General features: G+C 49.7%; 9 protein-coding genes across 9 annotated transcripts; 4 read left to right on the top strand and 5 right to left on the bottom strand.

The window, feature by feature from the left end:
- Positions 1 to 181: 181 nt before the first annotated feature.
- BT62DRAFT_935517 (uncharacterized protein) lies at positions 182 to 504 on the bottom strand. The gene is made up of 2 exons (XM_043186963.1): positions 312 to 504; positions 182 to 249 (listed from the first exon to the last, which is right to left on the bottom strand). The coding sequence occupies exons 1-2, from the start codon at positions 477 to 479 to the stop codon at positions 211 to 213; spliced, it is 207 nt and encodes a 68-aa protein (XP_043036677.1). The 5' UTR covers positions 480 to 504; the 3' UTR covers positions 182 to 210.
- Positions 505 to 948: 444 nt separating this feature from the next.
- Positions 949 to 2,198, bottom strand: BT62DRAFT_357147 (S-adenosyl-L-methionine-dependent methyltransferase). Its single transcript, XM_043180610.1, has 4 exons — positions 1,890 to 2,198; positions 1,605 to 1,830; positions 1,460 to 1,557; positions 949 to 1,407 (listed from the first exon to the last, which is right to left on the bottom strand). Exons 1-4 carry the CDS (start codon positions 2,121 to 2,123, stop codon positions 1,156 to 1,158), a joined length of 810 nt encoding a protein of 269 aa, XP_043036676.1. The 5' UTR covers positions 2,124 to 2,198; the 3' UTR covers positions 949 to 1,155.
- A 147-nt stretch (positions 2,199 to 2,345) lies between these two features.
- On the bottom strand, positions 2,346 to 3,463 carry BT62DRAFT_982294 (uncharacterized protein; the record flags this gene model as incomplete). The annotated part of the gene is made up of 8 exons (XM_043189671.1): positions 2,346 to 2,528; positions 2,582 to 2,763; positions 2,815 to 2,886; positions 2,936 to 3,059; positions 3,113 to 3,197; positions 3,254 to 3,265; positions 3,322 to 3,374; positions 3,440 to 3,463. 8 exons carry the CDS (start codon positions 3,461 to 3,463, stop codon positions 2,346 to 2,348), a joined length of 735 nt encoding a protein of 244 aa, XP_043036675.1.
- Positions 3,464 to 3,996: 533 nt separating this feature from the next.
- BT62DRAFT_357377 (uncharacterized protein) lies at positions 3,997 to 5,234 on the top strand. The gene is made up of 3 exons (XM_043180611.1): positions 3,997 to 4,174; positions 4,227 to 5,085; positions 5,147 to 5,234. The coding sequence occupies exon 2, from the start codon at positions 4,311 to 4,313 to the stop codon at positions 5,037 to 5,039; it is 729 nt and encodes a 242-aa protein (XP_043036674.1). The 5' UTR covers positions 3,997 to 4,174; positions 4,227 to 4,310; the 3' UTR covers positions 5,040 to 5,085; positions 5,147 to 5,234.
- A 5,606-nt stretch (positions 5,235 to 10,840) lies between these two features.
- Positions 10,841 to 14,234, top strand: BT62DRAFT_996291 (L domain-like protein; the record flags this gene model as incomplete). The annotated part of the gene is made up of 3 exons (XM_043190577.1): positions 10,841 to 11,584; positions 11,633 to 13,156; positions 13,207 to 14,234. Exons 1-3 carry the CDS (start codon positions 10,870 to 10,872, stop codon positions 14,232 to 14,234), a joined length of 3,267 nt encoding a protein of 1,088 aa, XP_043036673.1. The 5' UTR covers positions 10,841 to 10,869.
- Positions 14,235 to 14,405: 171 nt separating this feature from the next.
- On the top strand, positions 14,406 to 15,909 carry BT62DRAFT_935506 (uncharacterized protein). The gene is made up of 2 exons (XM_043186962.1): positions 14,406 to 14,513; positions 14,586 to 15,909. The coding sequence occupies exon 2, from the start codon at positions 14,590 to 14,592 to the stop codon at positions 15,682 to 15,684; it is 1,095 nt and encodes a 364-aa protein (XP_043036672.1). The 5' UTR covers positions 14,406 to 14,513; positions 14,586 to 14,589; the 3' UTR covers positions 15,685 to 15,909.
- A 792-nt stretch (positions 15,910 to 16,701) lies between these two features.
- Positions 16,702 to 17,669, bottom strand: BT62DRAFT_935505 (uncharacterized protein). The gene is made up of 3 exons (XM_043186961.1): positions 17,472 to 17,669; positions 17,309 to 17,412; positions 16,702 to 17,251 (listed from the first exon to the last, which is right to left on the bottom strand). The coding sequence occupies exons 1-3, from the start codon at positions 17,503 to 17,505 to the stop codon at positions 17,075 to 17,077; spliced, it is 315 nt and encodes a 104-aa protein (XP_043036671.1). The 5' UTR covers positions 17,506 to 17,669; the 3' UTR covers positions 16,702 to 17,074.
- A 305-nt stretch (positions 17,670 to 17,974) lies between these two features.
- Positions 17,975 to 19,586, bottom strand: BT62DRAFT_1078892 (uncharacterized protein; the record flags this gene model as incomplete). The annotated part of the gene is made up of 6 exons (XM_043179431.1): positions 17,975 to 18,427; positions 18,471 to 18,569; positions 18,621 to 18,702; positions 18,750 to 18,824; positions 18,882 to 19,074; positions 19,451 to 19,586. The coding sequence occupies 6 exons, from the start codon at positions 19,584 to 19,586 to the stop codon at positions 18,218 to 18,220; spliced, it is 795 nt and encodes a 264-aa protein (XP_043036670.1). The 3' UTR covers positions 17,975 to 18,217.
- A 1,537-nt stretch (positions 19,587 to 21,123) lies between these two features.
- Positions 21,124 to 21,856, top strand: BT62DRAFT_922257 (uncharacterized protein; the record flags this gene model as incomplete). Its single annotated transcript, XM_043184388.1, has 2 exons — positions 21,124 to 21,522; positions 21,578 to 21,856. 2 exons carry the CDS (start codon positions 21,124 to 21,126, stop codon positions 21,854 to 21,856), a joined length of 678 nt encoding a protein of 225 aa, XP_043036669.1.
- Between the last annotated feature and the right edge of the window lie 1,325 nt (positions 21,857 to 23,181).

Here is a 23,181-nt window from a genome sequence, read left to right as displayed (position 1 = left end):
CTGGAGAGCACGGAATCACGTCTTACCAAGAAGAAGAGTAATGCAGGCCGAGACCGGAAAGTAGGAACGATTTTTGAAAGCGCAGCCATAAATAGTGAGTGACGAATATATTTGACGCATAAAATACGTTTGAACAAACTTCTTGGTGCGCTCGGTTCCTGGCAATATCAACGAGTCGTTACGCCAAATGATTTCAAACGTCTCTCCCTCCTAGCTTCGACCGATATTTTCTCCAGATATGCATTGATCCTAGAGAGAGCAAAACCTGCAATCAGGACAACGACCGCCATGAAAACAAGAGTAGGTACAACAGAAGCCGGGAGGAAACCAAAGTACAGGCGCTCCAAGACGATACTGAATGGCACGGGATGAGGCTGCTTTGTTCGCCCTGGAGTAAGGACGCCGGCATCGACGAAGCGAATATGTGCTCGAGCTGGCCCATCGAGGACGTCAATGAAAACGTCGGTCGGGTGCTGCATGCAAGTCACAATGAGTACTTGGTAGTGATGGTGATACCACGAACGTATGCCGCCCACGAGACACGCAAGGTATAGGCTGTCCGTTCCCTTCTCGACAGGTCTAGGTTGATCCAGAGTAGAGAGGTATCGTCCGACAGAGGCATTCCCACAGGTGCCGGTAGAATTTCCCATTGCCTTTGGCTTCCGTTGGCACTCAACGTTGGCTTGGGCAGACGTTAAATACCTTGCTTGAACTGGATGCTCGCTCTCACCATTCGTTCCATACTGCTCGTTGGCCTGCCGAGGCATAGAAATTGAGAATTTTGGTATTCGCAGCCACGACCGTGAAGAGGAAGAAGAAAGAAATTTGAAGCATAGGTGGAAGTTGTTTTTACAAATATTACATACAACAAACACAAAAATAATTTGTACTGTCTAGGCTTGCCAAGTACCTTGCGGTACAATTTCCAGAAACTTGAGGTCCTTCAAGACATCCAGGCCACGGGAAGATCCATTGGGATTAACTGCCGTGTCCAGCGTTTGTATCTGCGCTTTCGTGAACCCAAACATCTCAGAGGTAGGAAAACGAAACCAAGCAACATTTAGTGGTGCTGAAGATATGGAGAACGCCATGGCCAGCGACGGCGCAGATGAAGTTTGGTAACGACATGGTCGCAGGAAGCAAGACAAATTTATTTTACTGCTTCCAGACAGCACTGAACCTCAACCTCATATACAACATTTGCCAGCGTCCTTGTCTGTCCTGGCAGTCAATCCTACATGTCTCCTCGATCTCCCTCATGATCTTCGTCGCCTCTTCGTCACTGAAATCCTTCAATATCATGGGTCGAACGAACACGGCCAGCCAGCCAAACACGCCTGCCGGGAGCGCTGTCACCCGCGGTGTCAAAGTAATCTCGATGGGCTCAAACGACTCGGCCTTGAGAACCTGGCAAGCATCATCGACATTCTTCAAGAGATAGCTGCAACACACAACGGACCTCTGTGTAGTCTTCTACTGACGGAAAATACCACGGATCCATGGAACCTACATCGTACCCTCTGGTCTGCAGAGCCTTGTGCAGCGCACTTCTGATGCCTGTTGCAGCATCAGCCCTGGCCAAGTCACAGAAACTCACAGCTCACCAATGCAATTCATGAAGCCGCCCATCTCGCCAGCGATCCTCCCACCAGGCTTCAGTACCCTCTTGGCACTCTGCAGGACGCCCCTCGGATTGCGTTTGCACCAATGCAATGCCGCGTTCGTGAACACCGCGTCAAACTTGATGTCCACACCGATAGGTAGGTTAGGCAAGTCCTGGATATCGGCGACATACGCGTGTTCTAGTCCTCGTGCTCTAGCCTTGGTGATCTTTATATCATTATACGGTCAGCAACCGCGCAGATTCTAGCAAACGGAGAAGCCCTCACCATACTGTCACTGAAATCTACGCCGACGACGCGTCCACCTTCCTTCCCCTTGACGATCTTTTCTAATTCAAGCGTCACCTCTCCACTACCACACCCAAAATCGATTATCTTCTCTCCCGCTTGGGGTGAAAGCATCTGGAGGACAGGCGCTGTGAACGCATTGGAATATACGAAGGGAGCGTTCTTGTTGTACAGATTTGCAGACCATCCGGTCTTGTCAGTATCGTTGGCCATGTCCTAGATAGCATGGAATTTACTAGCTTTTATCCTGTTATTCTTCTCCCCTCCGTGATTCGGCCGACATGGTCTTATCGAGTGAATCCTGTGGCGGCCGAAATATTCGGACAAGAATTGCGACGTGTATCTATTTATTTACACTTAACAATATTGTACACTACTATCATTGATACTATTACAACGTCTTGTTATCGTAAAGCGTCTTGACCCTAAATCGAATCAAGCAGAAGCAGAAGCCGGCGCTGGGGAGGGTTCTGGGCTACCAACAGGAGCGGGGGAAGCTTTATGTTGAACAGCGATACGACGTGCCTCCTCGTGAATATCGTGAACTTGCTTCGAGGTTGTCGTATAAAACTCTTTGACTTTAACGCCAAGCGGCGACGCCAGAGCCTTCTCGTAATACTATAATGGCGCATATCAGGAAGGCGCAGAGGATATCAAATTGTTTGAATTACCTCTCCTGCAATCTTGGAGTAACCTTTCTGGGCGTCGACAGTCTTAGCCTGCTGAGCAGCGGCAGTGACGGTCTCATGGACTTTGCCGGAGATGGTCTTGTCTGGACCGAGAGTGCGCTCGCCGAGTTTGGAATCAAACGATTGGAAGTATTCTAGGAAGCGTTTCGAAATTCCTTGCTTGTCTGTATGCAAGGTCAACAACACAGATGCGACATTAAAGGAACCACACTTACTATCGATCTCAATCGCACGCTGCAGAATCTGGTCTGAAAGGGTGTAACCCTTTGCGAGATATTCCGCCGCAACTGACGACAACTGATGAGCGATAAGAAAACGCGGGAAATAATAACGTACTCCCAGCTCGAGGTTTGTCGGATTGTTGGAGAGGAGTGCCTTCTTTATGTTCATCCTCTTCATCAGACGGCAGGGCATCAGTAGTGACGGAAAGAGTGGCGCCATCCAAAGCACCGCCATTAAGCTGAAAGATAAAGACTGAGCGGGGAACCTTGTTCTATTTGGCGAGCGGCGCACCATAAGAGCGGTCTTTGCAGCCGAGGGCTTCTCAAACTGGATAACAGCAGTCTTGTCTGGATCCCTGAAATCGATGGAGTTGATTCTGGACGACTGCGGGTAAGGCGGCTGGACGGCGAAATGGAATTGGAATGGTCTCACGTTCCACAGAAGCTAGACACGAACATAATTTAGTACTACACAGATAGACGATCGATGATGTGACATACGTAAAGAAATCGTGAAGGCTCGCCTCGGTGGTTGTTGAGGCGATACCTGATACCTGCGACAGAAAATTGATGAGAGAGGACGACGAGGACAAGGACAAGGACGACAAGAACGACGTACGTGAACGGTGTGGGTGGGGGACATGGTGGTGGTGGTACGATTCAGAGAAGAGGGAAGGGCGTCACCGATGTGCATGTATGTATGCTGCGCTAGTGACGTCATAGGCTGGCCCGGGAAATCCCAGTTTCCAATTCCTTCTCCTGTGTTCCATCATTCATCGTTCCAATATCATTCCTTTTCCCATCGAGAACAATGGCACACGCTTGTTTCTTGTTTCTTGTTTCTTGTTAGGACCACCAGCCCGAGGCGGGCGAGTCGTGGCACGTGGCAGCTCGCCCAGAACGGAAAAGTATTTTTATTTCCTTCTGCCGTGAGCCTTTTTGTTTGCTTTTTCGTCCTTCCTCCGTTCTTCCACCTTCTTTTCTCGCGTATCTGACACGTTGCAGTTGCAGTTGCGGTCGTTCAGCCTTTTACTTGGCGCGTTGCTAGTCCTGTATCGTGGTTCGCACGCCACAGCAGTCGTTCGTCAAGTCAGGGAACCCAACCGTAAGCTAGAGTTCCCGGCCAGTTTGCGGTCAGTACCACCCTTAGATTCCCTGGTGGTCGATGCTCATCTCATTCTTCTTCTTTCTTCTTTATATTCAGTTCAAGCCTAGAACGCTGGCCTCAAGCCCTGTCAAATTCCTTCCTCGCTTCACCGTGTCCGCATACAACTCCTTAATCAATACACAAAAAGCGAGACAAACTACCTTCACTCAAAGTTAGCTCCACTTGCATCTTAATTGCCGCCACAACGTGAGCTCTTATCACATTGGCGGCTAAAATTTTTGTTAATTTGACCGTCCAGATCTCAGTAGAGTCATATCAGCTCATTACGCCGTTGTGCAGGGATACAATCACTCCGGTCGTATATTCTTCCCAGATCATACCCATGGATCTTTCTACACGCCAGCTCACCGAAGAGACCCTTCCCTTCTCTCGTCGGCCTACGACACCCATTGAGATTCCATCTCGACAAAAACAGGCTTTGTCTCCGCATTTGTCTCCCATTCAGGATCAAATATCTCCAGAGCTGCTTTTTGAAATGTCTCCACTTATCTCTAATCTTTCTCCATCTGCAAACTACATGCTCAGACCTTCCTCTGTGCACAACCACCAGGATCCAGAACCATACCTATACCACTTTCCCGTGTTTTCTCCGCATCGTTTCAAATCAATGCATCCTTCCCCGTCACCCACTCCTTCTGGATCTACCTCCACCCGTACTTCCAAGTTTACTTCCGAAACTACGTCTAAACCGGACTCGTGGCCCAAGCCTCCTACGTTCATTCCGGGTGACAGCGAGAACCAACCATCTCCCGTGGTAAAAGCGAGCGCAACATACAAAATTACAGGGTTCTCTCCCGTGTTCCCGAGCCCAGTCTCTGAGCTCTCTTCTCGTAGGAGACTTGAACGTCTCTCACCCCCCCCGAGATTGTCTTCGTCAGGGTGCATCCCGGGACCTCGCGACGCTATCCTGGATAATCCAGATGCTCTTCATTCATCTTCTCCGGGCGCCCTCGACTTTGATAAATTTCTGATCCGCCGCATCACCAATATGCGAAGACCTTTGCTCCTGAGGCCAACCTCCTCCAACCTAAGAGCCCCACTGCGGCACTGATCTTGAACCTCATTCGATCCATTTTCTCAAACAAACATGCCTGTGGGTAAAATTTAATTTATCATTCTGTTCGAGGCTCCAGGAACTGATGGTGATTTACTATTCAGCGCGCATACCAGTACACCGCATCGCCTCAAACCAACTTCTAGCATTGCTTATTTGTTTTTCATCAACAGCATCAACCATCAGCCACCAGCATATCTCATCTCGCAAGTTTTCTTTCAATAGATAGCATGGACAATTCCGCAAACACATCAAGCTTCACGTACGCACATATCTTGTGACACTCTACCATTATAGCGTAATAATAATTCAACTGCATCGAAGGACAAAGTTGTACCTACTTGATCCTTTCCCTTTTTCCGTTAACAAAGCAATCCCACATAACTTTTAACTCCACGAGTGCTTGGACCTGTCCTTATGGATCGCAAACTTCTTGTGGTAAACCGTTAGTCCGGCAGCTGGATCTAGGCTCAACGCGCACAAGTAAAGCGCTCTCTATGGATCGTCCTTATCATGCCCTGATCCTGATCCCAGGCACCGACACTCTTTGTCGCACTCACTTATAACGGCCGACCCCCCCTCATTGGTCCATGGGTTTGGTGAAAACCCAATCACTGCGCAGCGGCGGATCATACGCAAGCAATTACGGTTCTTTTTCTTCTCATTTCCCCTCGTTCCTCGTTCCTCCCCGCCGGCTAGAGTGGGATTTACACAAGGACTACCCGGAATGAGCCAGTCCATCTCATCGGAGGTCTTGGAATCTATTATTTACGTGCGGGGATGCAGCATGATATCTGCGAGGCTGACAGCTCCAATGATGCGAATGCTAGCTTGAAAAGGTAGGTTTCCTGGAGCACTAGGTGAAGCATGCTTGCGACATATTGTAGTAATTAATCGAACGACCCAATATGCAGTACTGCGCCTATGTGTCTATCTTCTCACTAACAACTCCGTGCTTCGACGGAAACGTTCCAAACGAGCTGTGGTTCGGCATTCCAACCGGAACCCACGAAAGCGTTACTCGCCGTTACCGGACGCAACTTCAGAATCTAGGCACACCGAGAGACGGAATACATCAGAAGACCCTGGCTTGGTGACGCAGATTGCTATCATTTCCCATGACGCAAATCTAGTAAAGCGTCGAGACGATGGTCGCAGGAAGCTGAGTAGATAAAGCGACTATAGAAGAAGAAACTCGAACTAACTTTCTCTCCTGGGAGCTTTCCGGTGCACATCGGACCTTCGAATTCACACGTATCCCACTCCTCTGTTTTGCACCCCTTTGCAAACATGAGGGGATTAACCGTGAGGAACCTTGATCGTGTCGGAGAGATTCTTTCATTAATCACCTACGCTGAGAAAAGATTGATTTCCCCACCAAGGACTGTTGCTTCGTCGAGCGGGTATGTTGCGAACTATCGGGTCCGGGACGAGATATTTGACGAAATCTTGCGGAAGCAGACTGGGAAATGATTGTGAAATCATGAATCTATGTAGAAGCTCTTTTGAATCCACCCTGCACCGACCAACTCCCCAACATGTGGTGATGGGTCTAAATCTGAGCGGAGATTTATTTTATCACCTGACCAAGAAAAGATTAGAAGATCGCAGGCGTACGGATCATCAGGTACTGTGGAAACGCAGGGGAAGACGAGTTCAGCGTTGAACGGTCCGGTGGCAATCGCGGTTCGACTTTGTAGGGTTTAGATGTTCGGGCCCATGGGAGAGCAGAACGAGGGAGGGTCGTTTGTGCGCAGTAGGTATGTGTTACACCCACCCATGAAATGCGGACTTCGGGATCGGTACGTGTATGGTTGTGGTTCCTGTTCCTTTCATTCCGCCGTGGCTCGCTGAAAGAGGAAGACAATTTAAATGGGTGGCTGAGAAGGACGGGCCACTGTTGACAGTATCAGAGAAACACAATATGCTCGATAGACCATATGCATGATAACAATATAGTATGTCAGAAAGCGAACTGTACTAGTCGGGACCGTTGCCTACCAACCATAGATGTACGACATTGATATATGTATGTCGCGACCCCTCGTAAAGTTTTCAATGCAACGCCTTGTCCCACAGTAAACTGAACTGTGCCGAGCGAAGTTGGGACATCTCGCTGGTGAATGCTGGCGTGGCGATCTTCAGGTTTGCCTTTGACACTAGACAAGGCCAGAGTACAAAGCGCTACAAGATGGGAAGATTTCCCTTAACGAGCCAGGTCGTCCGAGGCCGGGCACAGGATAGGCATAGGTCTTCATAATGGCCAGATCAAAAAACAAATGACATCACCCCGCGGTTGCGGTTGACAGCTTTCCTCGAGGTCGGTACTGGAGTTCGGGAAGCCCAGACCAGATCCACTTTTATGGAGAGTCGTAACGAAAACAACCCTGGTCGAATAAAGTCAAAGTTGATGCTTTGGAGATTCATACATTCGAAATCGCTCCCACAGGTCTGGAGCGTCGTTGATATTATATTACCGTATCTATGGGACGTTATATCCCGGTTGCCTGCCCCCCCTCCGCAGTCAATGTTTACATCGGTCCTCACCGAAGGGAGGTCAGGCAATGCCTGTCAATGCGGACTTTTCTCGCTGTATGGCATTATAGTTTGTGCTAAGTTATTTCTGACAGGATCGACAGGTTAGACTACTATAAATATATGAAGAAGTTGAAACTCACTATCCACATACCATCGAATAAGTAAACACCGGTTTGACGGGATCGTTCAAGACTCCCTGACCCAAGGTGATGAACATAATCGTTAGCAATCATACACGTCAAAGTCAACTTAGCCCATAGTAAAGAAGCCTGGGTGCATAGAGATACTTACCACCCACCCCAACCCTACCGCCTCGGCCCAAATAATATTTGACAAAGATCATGGATAAATGACGAAATTCAGATGGAAATTCGAACGCCGTAGTGATTAATCGCCTCTCCGGAGTTGTAAATCAGCATTTTACGCGGGAACATTGCGCATGTGGCTGTAAGTGGCTGGAGATCTATGCCAAGCTTGGGTTTCGGCCATGATATCGGGGAGTGAGCGTTGATAAGTACTAAGTAGACTCAGAGCTACAGAAGCGGATTCTATCTGATTCGGGAAACGCTAATGTGAGATTTAATTAAGGAGATTTTGAGTGGTGCATACCGTATGGATGTTTCACACCCATTCCTCGATGGACCGTCCTCACAGTTCGAAGGTAGATATTTAGGATTCAAGGAAATAATATCATAAACACATGTGCCTGTCTCAGAGACGACATCCAGAGGACATCCGCCATTTCATCTGCCCTCCAGAGTCCAAAATAGCCTGCCTGCCTAAAACTCGTCGCAGGGGCGGAGGGTCGGAGGGACGAGTTTGAGGTATAATGGGATTTTCACAGGCACACCCAGCGATCGTGGGGAACGAACCAGCTCGAACGATGCTCATTGACAGTTCACATCTGTCATTAATATAGTCGGGCTATGAATGTCAACTGCGCCCTTTCCCAAAGTGGTAAGGGCGTCGGTCGCGCGATCACGTGGAACGCTTGAGGGTTGCACCGCCGTGTTCTCGAACGTAAGATGGTGACTGGAAAAGGGACAGAGTGTGAGATGTGTGATCAGTAACTCGGGGAAGGATTTCTGACAGAATTAAAGTAGGTCTGGGTCAAGAGCCAAACTCATGTCTGTACACCTTGGATAACTGTAGGCGAGTGAGTGAATCGTCGTCGATTAACCGTGTCTGTGTAGTCAGTAAGCCCTTATTTCATCAGATTGGCGAATAACATGTCGTTAACATTTGCTTGTGTTAGAGTCCGAGCAAAGAGAACTCAAATGAAGATCTGTGGTTGCTCTGAAACATAGAAAAGAGTGATAACCTGAGAGAACAAATTGTTACAATCACCGTCATCACAATATACGTCAAAAGGCACATGTAGATCATGGAAGGATATTCACCTATGAGTTTTGATGACGACGATCAACATCACAACTGTGGTGCGATATCCGGACATGCTTGGTACCCGGTGGAAAAGATGCTGATACGTCCAATGACCCGCAGCTATCACAATATATGCCAGAGGGCACATGAGAAAGAGCTATTGTGGTAGGTAAGAGTAAAGTCTGACGTTCGGAGGCTATATACGACCAGAAATGTCAAAAGTATCATGATGAACCATCAAATCATATGGATGGAAAGGGACCGGATACCTAGTAAGCAGCGCGAAGCTCTAAGACGAGATTCTGAAATGGGATGGCGTTTGACCTGGTCGCAACACTAGTGAATGGGCTGTGCGCTTACTTTGACTCACGTTTTGAGGACATGTACCGAGCCCTCATACTCATAGAGACAGATCGCCCTGCAGAGCCATAAGGATCACCATCAAGTCAAAATCCAAAGGCACATATAGACACCCTTCAGTGTATACATCAGGACAAACTGGAGCGAGCGAGAGTAAGCAAGGTAAGTGAAAGTCTCCGTACAGCCTCGGCCCTAGGTTCGCAGCAAAGACCGAAAAACGGGGTGCCATTCGAACGCTGCTTTCTCTGTTTCTGAAACATCAAGAGACCTGATAAACATATATACGATCATCAGGATCACAATACATGTCAAGAAGAAGGGGATGGCTAGTAACGACACCGCTAGAGCAGAGGTCGACGCCTATGCATTACGGTAGTATTGTCAACGAAGTGAGTGAGGATCGCTTATCATCAGTCAGACACGAAGACGAACTGTAAATCGAGCTTAGAGGCAAACTGAGTCGGCTTCCATAAACAAGTCGTTTTGAAACCTCGGGCAGTGTCGGCACCTAATCGAGGCTACTGGCGGAAAAGTAAATAGAATCAACGCAGTAATGAGTTGAGCTATACCGGCTGTAGTTACTGTCTACAGAGTCTGTGTACGTTCCTGTAAAACACAGGATGAACACAGAGAGCAAATGGTGGACCAAAGAACTGAAATTAGAATCAAGTTCAAAGCCAGAGAGTGTTACGGGACGGGCCCGATAAATCATACTATAGCATCGGAGGAGGTAAATCCGAGGTCTGAGCAACAAGGAGGTCCGCAAAACAGTTGAGCCGGCGGAGGTGAACTGAGATCGTCCCTATAACGTGTGTGGCTTTATCATAGGACAATGACTGGCTCGAGGGTAGATACTTACCAGAAACTGGGATGACATGCATCTCGGAAGATCCGGTAATTGCAGCGGCCGATGTGCTACTGAAACCAAAATTTATTGCCGTGTAGGAATGCTGTACGTCGGCATGATGAATAGAAACACGGAGAGAATCATGATGAAGAAGTACGAGGCAAAAAATAGAGGAGTATCAATACGGAATAGCAATTGGAGAGTGGTATCAAGGTTTATGGTCGCACAAATACAGTTAGCACCAGCGCTCATTGAGACTAACCCGGTATCCTTTTCTTCGATATATACTAAGCAATTGTGATCGATCAAAAATGAATTTGGAGGGAAATCGAAGACACAGGAGGAGCTCCGCGATGTTTCAGCAGGGAAGAACAAACTGGCGGCCAACGAGACAGATAGGCAGCCAGCCAAGGCTCTAAGCTAACGAGTACACAAGTGTAGTGCGCAACAGCGATAGACTCGAGAATCTAGACAGACGTAGAATCCGAAGAAAGAAAGGAGTAGAGAATTGAAATTATCGGAAATTCGGGAAATTTAATCACCCCGCCTCTAGGAACGCTGAAGTGGCGGGAGTTTCGCCGTCGTCGAACTAGCTTAAAAAGGCGAGGTCGGAAGACCGCAGGCATACAGAGCCAAATCGCGATCACGTGCAACCAATATCGTTTGTTGACCACGAACGTCGACCACCTCGAGACGAATATGGCCACGCCGGCCTGGCAGACGTCAGAGCTTGCTGACGAGTGGCCCGACGACGACGATGACTGTACCCGCTCGATCTCGCTTACCGCCCCGCTTGCCACCGTCATATCTACTCCCGCCACTGACAAGGACAACAACTACTCTGCCGGCACTTTTCTCGTGCACTCCGCCCTCCCTCCTGCCCGTACACCGGGCAAGACACGAGTCAAGGATTTCTTCTCGCCGCTGCCTCTGGAGCGCATGTTTGATCCGCCCTCGCCGCCGCCCCATCCCACGACGAGCTTGGTGCCACCCACCCTACCTAACAATGCCAAGTTTACATTCACCGTACCTATCCCACCACCAGCTTTTCAATCAACACCAAATCTACCCCCCCAGCCCATTGCTACACGTACACCGGGCGCCCTCAAACTATTCCACTTCCAATACGACACTTATACTCGCGAACATCTATCGGCACTTGTCGACTCTATTGCCCCTTCACCATCATTTCCTTCGTCTGAACCCACGCCGTCGCACTCGGAAGATGCAGACGACTTTTTTCGTCTCAGGTCGGCCAAACGCGTCAAGCTCTCCCCACGGAGCGACTACTCTGAGGAGGACATCCGGATATCACGACCACGCATATATGGAAAGCAATATCTAGGCGAGTCACGAGAGCTCATGCAGCAGATCAGGAGTGCTAAAGATTTCTCCACCGTCTCAACTGTAACAAGTGTGTGTTCATTCATTCCTCTCTTTTCTTTCTTTACATTACACATAGGCAAAAGCAACAGCTCCCCACCAGCCCCTGCCATCCGTCCCGGCTACTCTTCCTCCAAGTATCGTCAAGATGCTGCCAACCTTATGGCTGCGATACGCGACAACGTGCAAAGCCCACCGGTAAGCAACAAAGCTTCCGGGAAACGCGTCTTTTCGAGTAGCTCAGACGTAGAGGCGAGCTATTATCATGATGAGCGTACGCTATCTGAACCACCTGCCCCAGGGTCGACAAGTGCAAGCTACGAACCGAATCCGAAGGAGAGAGGAGAAGCTGCGGTGGATGTTGTGGCAGCGGGAGTAGCGCGTCTTCAAGTCTCGCAACCACCTTACCCCTCGCTTTGGTCCGATGACCTCAACCGGCTAGTATCCTCATCGACAACAACCGGCTCGACCCTTACGGCTGGGAGCTACGTTAAGCATGCGGGACCGAGCGATAAGAAGCAGCTACTGACGATCCGGCCTGCGGAAGTTGCGATGCCGGCGCGGATGGGTGATATGGTCTATGACCCCAGACAAATGCGATGGGTCAGGCAGGATCAGCAGGGCGATGACCAAAGTAGTAGTGCAGACGTGTTTGGTGACATTGAGAGCTTGAGGGATGGCGACGAGGAGGAGCACGGAGAGGACAGAAGGACGGACATCGAGCTCAGTCGCGTCACAGAAGAGGAAGACGATGAAGAAGAGATAGGACTGACGAGTTTCGAGACTGACGAGGTCGTGGTTGTGATGACGGGAGACATTTCTACAGATTCGGCAGACGAAGACCCTCCTCTTGTCCCCGTCGTTGTCGAGGACGACCCTCCGTCTTCTCCGGATCCCGACACATCGGGACGACCAGTCGTCAGGCCTGCACTCAAGAACTATAACTACAACACACCATTGAGTACACCAGTCACCAAGGCTACTGTGCATCCACGAAGCGTCAGTTTTTCAGACGGAAAACGGGACGGTCAGATACGGGGGTTGGGCCGAAATGTCAGTCGTAGTGAGAGCACTGTTTCAGGGTCTGATATGCTCGGGTCAAGCTTCCAGTCGAGTCCGGGCATGAGCACTCGGACCAAGAGAATCGCGGATCTGATGGAAGCTGCACTCCAGAGTCCCCGTTCGACTTCGTGGGTGAGAACCAAGGGTGAGGGAACGTTAAGTTTCAGAGCCCCGGCTACCTTCAAACCCGCCACCTCCGTTAACGCAAGCTTCCTCACCGAGTGCTCGTTTGGAGTTGCTCATGACCGGCTGGTGCAGATATTGACGGATGTTGAGCCGTGGCATCCCCATTGGGAGACCATTCGGTGTGTTGATCTCAAAGGACGGGGACTGGAGAGTGTTGCTCGTTTAGGCGAACTGATGCCCAGTCTCTCCGTCTGCTCTCTGAACAGTAATGCGCTGACGTACTTGAGCGGTGTGCCAAAGGGAATACGGACGCTGGGAGTTGCGGACAACCGGTTAACGAGTTTGACCAGTTTTGGACATCTGGGGGCACTGGAGAGTTTGGATGTGTGTGGGAATGAGCTTGATTCTCTCAGACGTAAGGTTCTTTTACACAACGATGTTTTAAGGAAATTTTTCTGATGTTAGTTTTAGAACTTTCGTGTCTACGGAACCTACGAGAACTCAAAGCAGATGGTAACCGGATAACTTCGCTGGAGGGACTGGAAGCGCTACAGCTTATTAAACTGAGCCTGGCAGGTAACTGTCTTCGTGGTGTTGTGGATATCGGACACTGGGCCAAGGTAGAAGTGATGAATCTCAGCGGGAACCGGATCGAGGGGCTGAAACGAGTTGAGAGACTCTCTCAGCTGGTGGTGCTGCACGTCGAGGACAACCAACTTGCAGAACTTGATATCGGGAGACTTGCTAAATTGAGGATTCTTCGTGCGAGCGGGAACCGGATAAAGAAGGCAGAGGTCGGGGGACTAGTTGCACTGCGAACGTTGTATCTCGATGGCAACTGTTTGAAGACAGTAGGAGGACTCGATCGACTTTGTCGCCTGGAGAAGCTGAGCGCTCGGAATCAAAACGCGACGTATGTGTTGGCGACGCGGGATGTCCGGGACGTGAAGCGGCTGTACGTCAGCGGAAACAAGGTGCCCAAGTCGTTGTTTGCCGACGAGGCATGTTACAACTTGTATTATCTTGAAGTTGCTGGCTGCGCAATACGGGAGCTGCCGACGATGTTCGCACAAATGGTGCCCAATGTGCGAATCATCAACCTGAACTACAACCAGCTGAAGAGCATCGAACCATTACGTGGGTTGCGACGCGTGAAGCGACTGTCAGTTGTTGGGTGCCGACTGGAGACAACACAAGGAATCGTACGCACGCTGCGAGGGATGGAGGAGCTGGAGGAGGTTGACTGCCGGATGAACCCGTGCACATTGGGATGGTATGCACCAGTGCTGAAGAGAACAGCGGAGGGATGGGCGGAGCTGGACAGGGGATTCCGACGGGGGCTACCTGATCCGGTATACGTCGGGCGACTTGCATACCGTGGGCTGGTGATGGCGGGATGTGTGGGGGTACGGGTGGTGGACGGGGTGGCTGTGACGGGGAAGGAGCGGGCGAAGGCGTCGGGAGTGCTTCGGTCGCTGGGCAAACCGGTTTGAGATCTACGATGGATCTGGGAACGATCTGGTTCGGTTGTTTGGAGGGGGCCTGTTTTAGAAGTATTATGAAATTGGCCCGATTCGGTTCGGGGTTCCTGAAATGATTTTTAATTTAACTGGATTTGGCTGCGGAATTGGAGTATTAATTGGGACAGGAGGGAGTCTTTTGAGATGAACGCTGGCCTGACGCTCGTTTTGTTTGCTGTTCGGATTGATCGTCGTATAACAAGTACGACGTCGGATGCTGCCTCTTCAAGACCCTGTCCATATCGACTATCGGTGAGTCCTCCTCCTCATCGTTGTCTTCCTCGTCCTCCTCGTCCTCCTCTTCGTTGCTTATCCACTCTCCAGCTCCATGGCTGACCTCCCTGCCGACGACCAGAAGCCCAACATCGACGATGACCGCGTCCAGCTCCCCAGCATCTTCACTGGCTTCAACGACGACACCCGTGAGCTTCGTCGCTCGTCGCTCCCGACCCTCCACTCAGAGAGCAGGCGGCACGCGCCTTATCCACGGCCGTCGTACACGTCCAGCAACCTCGCTAGCTATACCTTCCCGCCGACGAACGAAGAGACCGCGACGACATATGCTGCAGACAGTGGCTATGGTGGCAGTGGTATCTCCCCGTTCTCCCCAGAGAGTGACTGGAATAGCAACTCGCCTGGCATCGTTCGTCCATCGTCTACACCCGGCACCGCGACGACAACCCAGCTCAAGTACGACGACTCTATGCGTCACCAGTCTTACCCGACGCCAATGCTGCGTATCTCTGGCCAGCAGCGCTCGTATCCCTCCCATTCCCTCCCCCCTACCCTCCCAACATTGCCTCCTGCTGACTCGCCGTACCCATCAGTCGGTCCAGATGGTGCTCCACCTGTTGAGCGGCCCCAACGAAAACGCGGCAAGTTGCCAAAAGAGACGACTGATTTCCTCAAAGCCTGGCTTCATCGTCACTCGGACCATCCATATCCGAGCGAAGAGGAGAAGAAACAGCTCTGCCATGCAACGGGCTTGTCGATGAGCCAGGTATCCAACTGGATGATCAATGCTCGTCGTCGCATTCTGGCGCCAGCACGACCTTCATCGGGTCCGACAACGACCGCCCCCTTCCCGCCATCTATGGGTGCCCGCCGTGCCTCTCTCCCTGCCACCGCTGATTCCTTACAGCTATATCACCCCATGTCCCTCCAGTCCGTTCCCTTTTACCGCCAACACCACTCACTTTCCCACCCTTCCCAGCATTCTCACTCACATTCGCCCGGTCCTCTGCACCATTCGCCTTCACTTTCCCTTTCAGCCGCACAAAATGGCATGTATTATCCCGCCAACCCTCTCTCAGCCCCGGCCACTATGTCCTCTTCGAATCCTTTCACGGGCGGTGGTCATCATCAGGGCGTGTATTCCAATGCTGGCGCATATAATAGGGATTATTTCCCGGACTCCCAGTGATCGATTCCAGTCTATACCATCATATTATTTTATCGTAGATCGTGCCCTCTGTTTGTCTTGCTGTTATTTAAACATCATCAGTTGTATACCAATCGAGTCGAGTATATACTTTATTACAAGTTTATCCTTATAATTACCCCGCGGACGTTTGTTCTCTCTACTACAAAATTGTAAGTACTAGCATCTACAGTACTCTCGAATCCAACCGCATCAAGTGTACCCAACGAAAAGGTTCAGCTTTGCGGCTCCCGAGGGCGTCGTCCTTTATCCGGCTCATCTTTCTAGGGGATTAGGAGTTGTACAGAGAATCGTGCGTATGATGATTGCCAATGTTCCTGGTCCCGAGACGGAAGGAACTTTGCTATCTATTCGTTCAAAGTGGAAGCACTCTTTTTCTCTCGCCACATATCGAGAAAGAAGCAAACGGAGGACAACCAGGAACATTAGAGGGCGCCGCGCACGAACCCCAACCAATAAATTCAAACCAGCAGGAAAAACATTTTCTCAAGTTCCTATGTCGTTTGACGGAAACTGCCATTCACACCAGGTTGAATTTTCATTTAGGACGGCCTAGACTACGCTGGGGACGCGAACACTGGCAATAGGTGGGTGCATCGATTCCACTGTGAATTGGAAATGATGAGGGGCAAGGGGAACAATTCGTAAAAGGCCCGACCCGACGTCGAGGCGGGGGTGTGGTTCTCTTTGATCGGTGAACTCGAATAATGCGGGAGCCCGACGAGGAATTAAACAGGTCCTATCATTTACTTCTTAATTGCTGCCCATTTATTTAAAGATTTTCTGCTTTTTTTCACCAGCCCGAAAAGAAAAAAAAAAAGCAAAGCGATCGCCTCGAGGCGTCCCTCAATGACACCGGTTATGTTTTTTTAACTTTAGCTTTTAGACAGTAATGGAGGGAGAGCGTTACGGCCCGCATCCCGAACCTTTCGGATCCCGGCCCGTCCACTGACTTTTCGGAAAATTTTTCAGTGCCATGGCTACGCGTCCTTACTTCTTCTTCTCCTTCCCCTTCTTTCTCTTTCCCCCCTACCCTTACATGCATCCCTTCCCTGTACTGCGGCCAAAGCGCCACTGCGTATGACGACACCAACGATTCGATCCCAGTCTAACTGATAAATGGATTGATTGATTAGCGGTCAAGTCGAAAACAGGAAAAAGAATACCTTTCATGGTTTCTTTAATATCCGGACGCGGCGTTCGAGGTTGCCGCTGTGTGCTGGCTAGTGAACGACGACGGTTCAAAGTCCGATTCCGGCTGCAGATCTTCCTGATCCCATAACGTTATCCTCGTTCTCGCACGGGATGGTTTTCCCAGTTTCACGGAGAGAACCAAGGGCTGCTTGCGAGGGATGCGCACACCGGGTGCAGATCATGAGCCTCGTCTTTCCAGTCTTTTGCGGCACCGATATCCATTCGATTCTTCACCGCTGGTTCTTCGTCTTCTGCTTCCTCTTTGCACCGTCGCGGCTCCGGGTGTGCCTTTGAATACAAAGCGCGACTTGTTCTTGCAGCTCCACGGTACCAAGCACATTGCGCTTGGCATTCTGTAAGCCCATCATGTCACCCTCGTCCCTTCTTTCCCTCTGAAAATCCCGTCCTATAGCCGTACCAATATATGTTTTAATATCGCTGTATTGACGCACTGGCAGGCTCCGCCTGCAGAAGAAGCACCGTGAGCCTTGAAAGAATTCGGCTGCCACCTGAATTGTATGTATTGTATAGTGTCTATAATTGAAGAAGATTGTCTCTACTTTCTACTTGCCTAGGTTGGATAATGTTGATTTCCATCAGCGGCTTCATCGTAGAATGCAGGCTCAGAACTCAGAAGCGTCGTTGCTCTATATCCCTCATTAGGTTGAGCCGGATTTATCCGGCTCCCGGCCAGCGTACAGAATTAGAGACGAGTATTGTGGCGGGTCCCTCTTAATGGACGCTGTATTGACGCATTGGCAGGAGAGACTGATGAAACTAGTCGTGCAAATCCCGAATTTTTGGGGGGTTTACACGAGTCGGCTACCGCCTCCTAGTCCGTCCTCACTGAAACAGTGTATATATGATAATACTTTCTTGCCAATGACCCCGTATCGACGCCCACAAAGTCGTTCTGCGGTAGATTCGCCCCTCCAACGTCCGGCTGCCGTACCAGCAAATTATGTATTGTGGCGATTATCCCTTGTTAATGAGCTTTTTTTTCTGACATATTATGTCCGCAGGCTTCGCTCTTAACCGCGCGAACTTGTGTTGAATCTTTGCATACGTACTTGTGGTTATATTGATCTTCCATGGTGAGTTGATTCGTTCGTTCAGTGCGGGTGCACGGCCTGCAGGAGTGGATAATCGATTCCAAGCTGACGCTCCTATCCGGGAACTGGATTCGAATGCCGTTTGTAATGTCATTCCAGGCCTCGTGAGTCCTGAGTATGTAGCTCCTTCGCCAAATTACTGATTTCGAATACGCTTGCTCCGATAAGATTGTTCGCTCTCATCGAGCACTGTGAAATTTGAGATTTCCTTACGAGATGTGAGTGCAGTCCTGCATGCCGATGGTAATGGTGGGTGTCCTAAGTACTGCGAGCTCCAGCGCTGCGTACAACGAGTAGGAAAAGTGTGAGCGCCACCGGCCGTTCCTTACCGGAACACCCCCAATCTCGGAACCAGCGATCCTATTCTCCCCCGCTTCGAGGCGATACAAGCCCCCATTTACCGCCACCGATACCATTGTCTAGGCTCGAAGATTAGTTTATGGGGAAACGCTCTCTACATACTGAATCCGGTTCATAATTTCCCAAAACCACATTGCACCGACACTTGGTTTTCCCTTCATCAAGGATGACCTTCTGCTTCTTCGCTCTGGATTGTTTCACCTAGCCTCATTGGAGAAGAAGCTACTGTGATTGGGTAATGCCTGTCGGGACCTCCCAGACGAGAGCGAGTTTGCGTAGACCCCCTTCGTCCCCGGCCGCGCGAGCAGGGTAGCATACGCGGTGTACTGCCGCCCTTGTTATTTGTTTTATATGTTTAGACAGCCAGGAAGGACATCATACCAAACTACGTCCTTGGCTTGTTTTATTCCCCTCGTAATTCGATCCTTGATTTGGCCATAATCATCAGCAGCTTTCCTAAGACTTCACTACTCATTACTAGCAAGGATGCAATAGCTCCCAGAAACTCGGTACTTATCTCGGGTCATTGCGTGCACAGAAAACATCCATACTCCTCTAGAGACGGGTACCGAGACTACTGGTGCATTCGCTGGGAGAAACGGACTAGGACGATCCCCATGACGTGCATTCTTCTCTTCTCGAAGGAATGTGCGATGCGAACGAGGGGACGGGATTTTTATGGTATGGGCGCGTGTGTGTTCATGGGCTTACCCTGACCCTGAGAGATGCCTGGCTTAAAGGTCCTTAATCCATCCTATCAAGGTAGGTATCAAGTCTGGTCTCAGCTCCTCGGTTAACGTCGCAATCATTAATCTGCAAACAATGATTTCAGTCATCTGCGCAAGGGACTAAGCTGTTGGTAATAACTTTAAGCTAGACTCGTGATTAAAGTCGTGAATACAAATCATCCAAAAGGGAGGTCAGGAATACACCTCGGTCCGGCGGTGCTGATGGTCAACTAAGTCCAAGCTTTCACTGCACAGCATGGATAGTTTATGACAATACTCTATCATACTGTTATCACTGAGGTCTGCCAAGGAATGGCCGCAGAGATATCCTGCGGGGGGGAGGGGTCCCTGTACCTTGATTCCCGACATCATCTCCCCTATATAGCTTCCGCCCACGATAACATACGACTGCATTATGCCTCTGAGCGAATACGTGGGGTCGCGCGCCTCCCTGCAGCGGTTCCTGCCCCTTGATTCCAGGTTCCGGCATCGTATGTACTATATTAGTTGTAATATATTTCCTATTGGATCCTCTCCCTGAGGATAGCCAGTCCAACATAACCCGAATGTCTAGACCATGCTTTTTGACTTGAGGAATTGTGTTGCATGATCGGCGCACGAGATCGACGAGTTCTCGTCACCGTGGCCTTGCTGGGGCCGGGCGCTTTATCTTTGAAGGAGCTACCACATAGTAAACGGAGATGAGGTCTATATGTAAAAATGCTTCTTGCTCCAACCAGGTGTGGGGCCGTATTACTTCCTCAATGCAAAACATACCGCGGATCAACACCCACAATGCTGCCCCAGGTTCTTCCAAGATGGGAACTATTAATATTGGAGGTCGGAGTAACCTTGATTTATCCTGGATTGCAAAAGCTGGAGCAAAAGGAATTACAATGCAGCTAGATCGCTATCGGATGAAGGGTCGGTTGTGGATAAATTAAAAGGCGGGGTGATTTTAGACAGAGGGAGACTTGAGCGCTGCAATTTTCAAGGAATTATCACGAGGAAAGGCTCATCAGACGGCGACTGTGCGCGTGAGCGGTACTTGCTGAAGGGAAATCCCGATGCTTGGCTGCCGCAATGATTTCCCGTCCTCGAAGGGTAAATCAAGAACGTGTATCTAATACGTATTCGTTACTGATGAATGCTGTAAGTTTTATTCTTTCTCAGCTTACATGCATCCCAGCCACAACGTACGTCCGAGTCCCAGTAAGTTGAGATACAGGCAGCGTCGGTCCGGATGCACCGGATCAATCGATCTGGCTTCCGATGCTCATAAAATCGCTGTTCCGGCTCTCAACACACAACGGGACTCCTACGGGCGTGAATGGACGGCCCTTACGCCCACTCCGGTCTATGGCGGACTAAAGGGTCCAGGTGCATATTGCTATTTTCTAACTGTCATGCCCCGGTCTCTCGCTTTTGCTGGTTCCAACTTGCACTTGCACCGTGCGTCGCTGAGCTCCTGTACTTTATCAGTTACCAAGGTACAGCCTTATCGTGATGGTGGTGGCGCTAGTGCTCAGCTGCCCATTCCTTGCACCTTATTGGTGTAGCGTTATCTTCGATGCTCTGAGGTCATAAGGACCTACTGTGGGCGTTTGTGTTTCACATTCAGTGGGGCATATGATTGTGTCTGAAAGATGATGACACAGAGAACCTGAACTGGGACTAGGTGCCTTCGATCTATTCGTCGTTGGAGATTGCATAAAGGTAACATGTTCTCATTCCCCGGTCCTCAGGGCGCGCTGTACTGCGACGCGATCGCTGTTTGGTATCAGAACTGTATACAAATCCCATTGTTTACGCCCTTCCCATGACAGAATACGCCCCAATCCTGTTTTTGATTTTCATTCAGATGGTCTACTCGACGTTACGTTTGGCTTCTTGCGTCAAATCATCAGGGTAGTAGCAGTCCAGGGAGATTCGATCTATGCGAGCTCGAAAAATATTGTGCCTGGGTCCTCCATCATGTTCCACTTATATACGAAGGCGCCTATGAAAGCAAACCTTGCGCACCCACCATGTCGCTCTCTCATCAAAGTCAGCGACCCTTTCCCGAATCAGACTCATCACAATGGTCATCAGGGCATCCCGGTCAATTGCCTTCTCTCACACACGATATCCCTCCTGCCCTCTTACATGACGTACCAACACTTTCGTACCCAAGATACATACTTCCCCCTCCCGGTCAACTCCTTCCATCTCCCGATCAGCTTCTTGCCTCTTCCGAAGTCCATTTGCCCACATCACAGCTCAACCAGCGAAAGATACGCGGTAAACTGCCCAAGACTACAACGGACTATCTCAAAGCATGGTTACATGCTCATTGCGACCATCCATACCCTAACGAGGCCGAGAAGAAACGGCTTTGTCTCGCAACGGGGCTCTCCATGAGCCAGGTATCTAATTGGATGATCAACGTATGTGTTCAGTCTCACTTCGGACTACGGCGTTTATTCTTGACACCTCTTTCAGGCTCGTCGACGCATCTTAGCACCTGCACGGCGCTCTTCTGTTCCTGACCTTTATTCACCAGTATCGCCGTTCCCACCGGTACCTTTTGGTAATCCCCAGACGTCCGGAGGAGGTAGAGGGTATACGAATGGGAACCCAGCGTCGTTGCCTCCGATCAGTCCCTTTGCGCAATCCTCGCGACAAGATCAACGTCAGATGCACCCCGTGTATTGGAACCAGGGCAATGCGGGGTCTTATTCTAATCTGTACAATGGTTCATCAGGTTACAGCGGTCAATGATATACAGTATATTTTTTACGATTACTCTACTCTGGCTATTTAATCTCTCTGCGACTGCAAGGCTTGTCTTCCCACCTCATCTCGGTTTATTGCTGGCTCGGAGAAATAAATAGCCCTTCGGCATTTTATGCTTATTCCAATTTAATCCACTTTTGACTGCGAAGGGGAACGACTATCGAACCCGCAAAAACTTCGTTATGTAATAAGTACTTCTCTCCGCCGTATTAGATTGTTATATGTTTAAATTTACTTCTGGTATAATGTATATACTTAGGACAACCGTTCAAAAATATGAACTCTTGTCTTACTTCACCGATCATGATCTGGAGACGATCGACGATCGTCAAAACAGCTATATGATACGAGGGAACTTGGATTAGAACGCTTACAATTTTATGTGTCGACCGAATGGAAGGGACTCGGCGCAATAATCGGAATACTGCACTAATGTGTGACCATGAATTTTCAAACTCAGTATATCAGTTGGAGCAGAAGAAGTCGAGAAGAATTCAGAGCTTCCGTGCAAAAGACTAATACTGCGGCCGCGGAGCCATAGGCTCCTAGCGGTACCGAGCAGGAAATGATATCGACGAAGTCAGTGGAAGATAGAAGTAGGGCCAGCTCAGTTTTCTATTTCTACCGAGACGATGGGATTGGAGTGGCCCGGTAGGGGGGACGGTTTGAATGGTTCCAGCAAAGAGATAACCATTCGCAAATTCGCAACTCCAGCCGCCTCCTAAGGCGCCAAAGACGGCGAAATTAAATAGTACCGCGACCGAATTCCAGTGAATCATCCGTGTCGGTCGGCGGTGCCTGATTACTGATTGCACAGGAGGTGGCGTCTATGCATGTGAGTGGCCTCTTTGGGCGCTTTGCGAAAAATAGTTGATCTCGAGGGAAGGGCTGATCCGTGCTTAATGAACTGATGCATCGCAATGGGCGCAGAAGGGACGAAGAACAGAAGCTAGCGGCGAGTTTCTGAACCAGGAATTGCTGTTCTTGAGGCTACGATACCTGAATAGCAAAGTGATAGCCAGTATGCATGAAGATTATCTCGATCCTGAAATAGATGACACAATCAGCTAAACTTTGACATATTACGTTGATCGTGGAGATGCGGTTGACTCGACAACTTTCTGTATTTTGATGATATTCATTTTCGACATCAAAAGTCCACAGAAAAGTCAAGAGGTCAATGACAGAATCTGCCAGTGAGTGAGTTCCAATGCCGGAATATCATCAAGAAGGAATAAAATAAAATAAAACGTGAAACAAGCGCTCAAGTCCCAGCGAAGCAACAATCGTCCAACTTACCAAGCTTCAAG

Source organism: Guyanagaster necrorhizus, assembly GCF_019112545.1.
Source record: "Guyanagaster necrorhizus MCA 3950 unplaced genomic scaffold BT62scaffold_25, whole genome shotgun sequence".
In the NCBI taxonomy this organism is placed as follows: domain Eukaryota; kingdom Fungi; phylum Basidiomycota; class Agaricomycetes; order Agaricales; family Physalacriaceae; genus Guyanagaster; species Guyanagaster necrorhizus.
The sequence above is the reverse complement of the archived record's forward strand: the minus strand, read 5'-3'. Positions and strand labels throughout refer to the sequence as shown.

What these genes read in the sequence shown, in the direction of transcription:
- BT62DRAFT_357147 (XM_043180610.1), bottom strand. Translation starts at nt 2,123, where the DNA reads ATGGCCAACGATACTGACAAGACCGGATGGTCTGCAAATCTGTACAAC. An exon ending in CGGCTTCATGAATTGCATTG is followed by an intron (nt 1,558 to 1,604) that starts GTGAGCTGTGAG and finishes ATGCTGCAACAG; the next exon opens with GCATCAGAAGTGCGCTGCAC. An exon ending in CAGTAGAAGACTACACAGAG is followed by an intron (nt 1,408 to 1,459) that starts GTCCGTTGTGTG and finishes GATGCTTGCCAG; the next exon opens with GTTCTCAAGGCCGAGTCGTT.
- BT62DRAFT_935506 (XM_043186962.1), top strand. Translation starts at nt 14,590, where the DNA reads ATGGCTGACCTCCCTGCCGACGACCAGAAGCCCAACATCGACGATGAC.
- BT62DRAFT_935505 (XM_043186961.1), bottom strand. Translation starts at nt 17,505, where the DNA reads ATGAAGCCGCTGATGGAAATCAACATTATCCAAC. An exon ending in GGAAATCAACATTATCCAAC is followed by an intron (nt 17,413 to 17,471) that starts CTAGGCAAGTAG and finishes TACAATACATAC; the next exon opens with AATTCAGGTGGCAGCCGAAT. An exon ending in TAAAACATATATTGGTACGG is followed by an intron (nt 17,252 to 17,308) that starts CTATAGGACGGG and finishes TGATGGGCTTAC; the next exon opens with AGAATGCCAAGCGCAATGTG.
- BT62DRAFT_357377 (XM_043180611.1), top strand. Translation starts at nt 4,311, where the DNA reads ATGGATCTTTCTACACGCCAGCTCACCGAAGAGACCCTTCCCTTCTCT.
- BT62DRAFT_935517 (XM_043186963.1), bottom strand. Translation starts at nt 479, where the DNA reads ATGCAGCACCCGACCGACGTTTTCATTGACGTCCTCGATGGGCCAGCT. An exon ending in TTGGTTTCCTCCCGGCTTCT is followed by an intron (nt 250 to 311) that starts GTTGTACCTACT and finishes TGCTCTCTCTAG; the next exon opens with GATCAATGCATATCTGGAGA.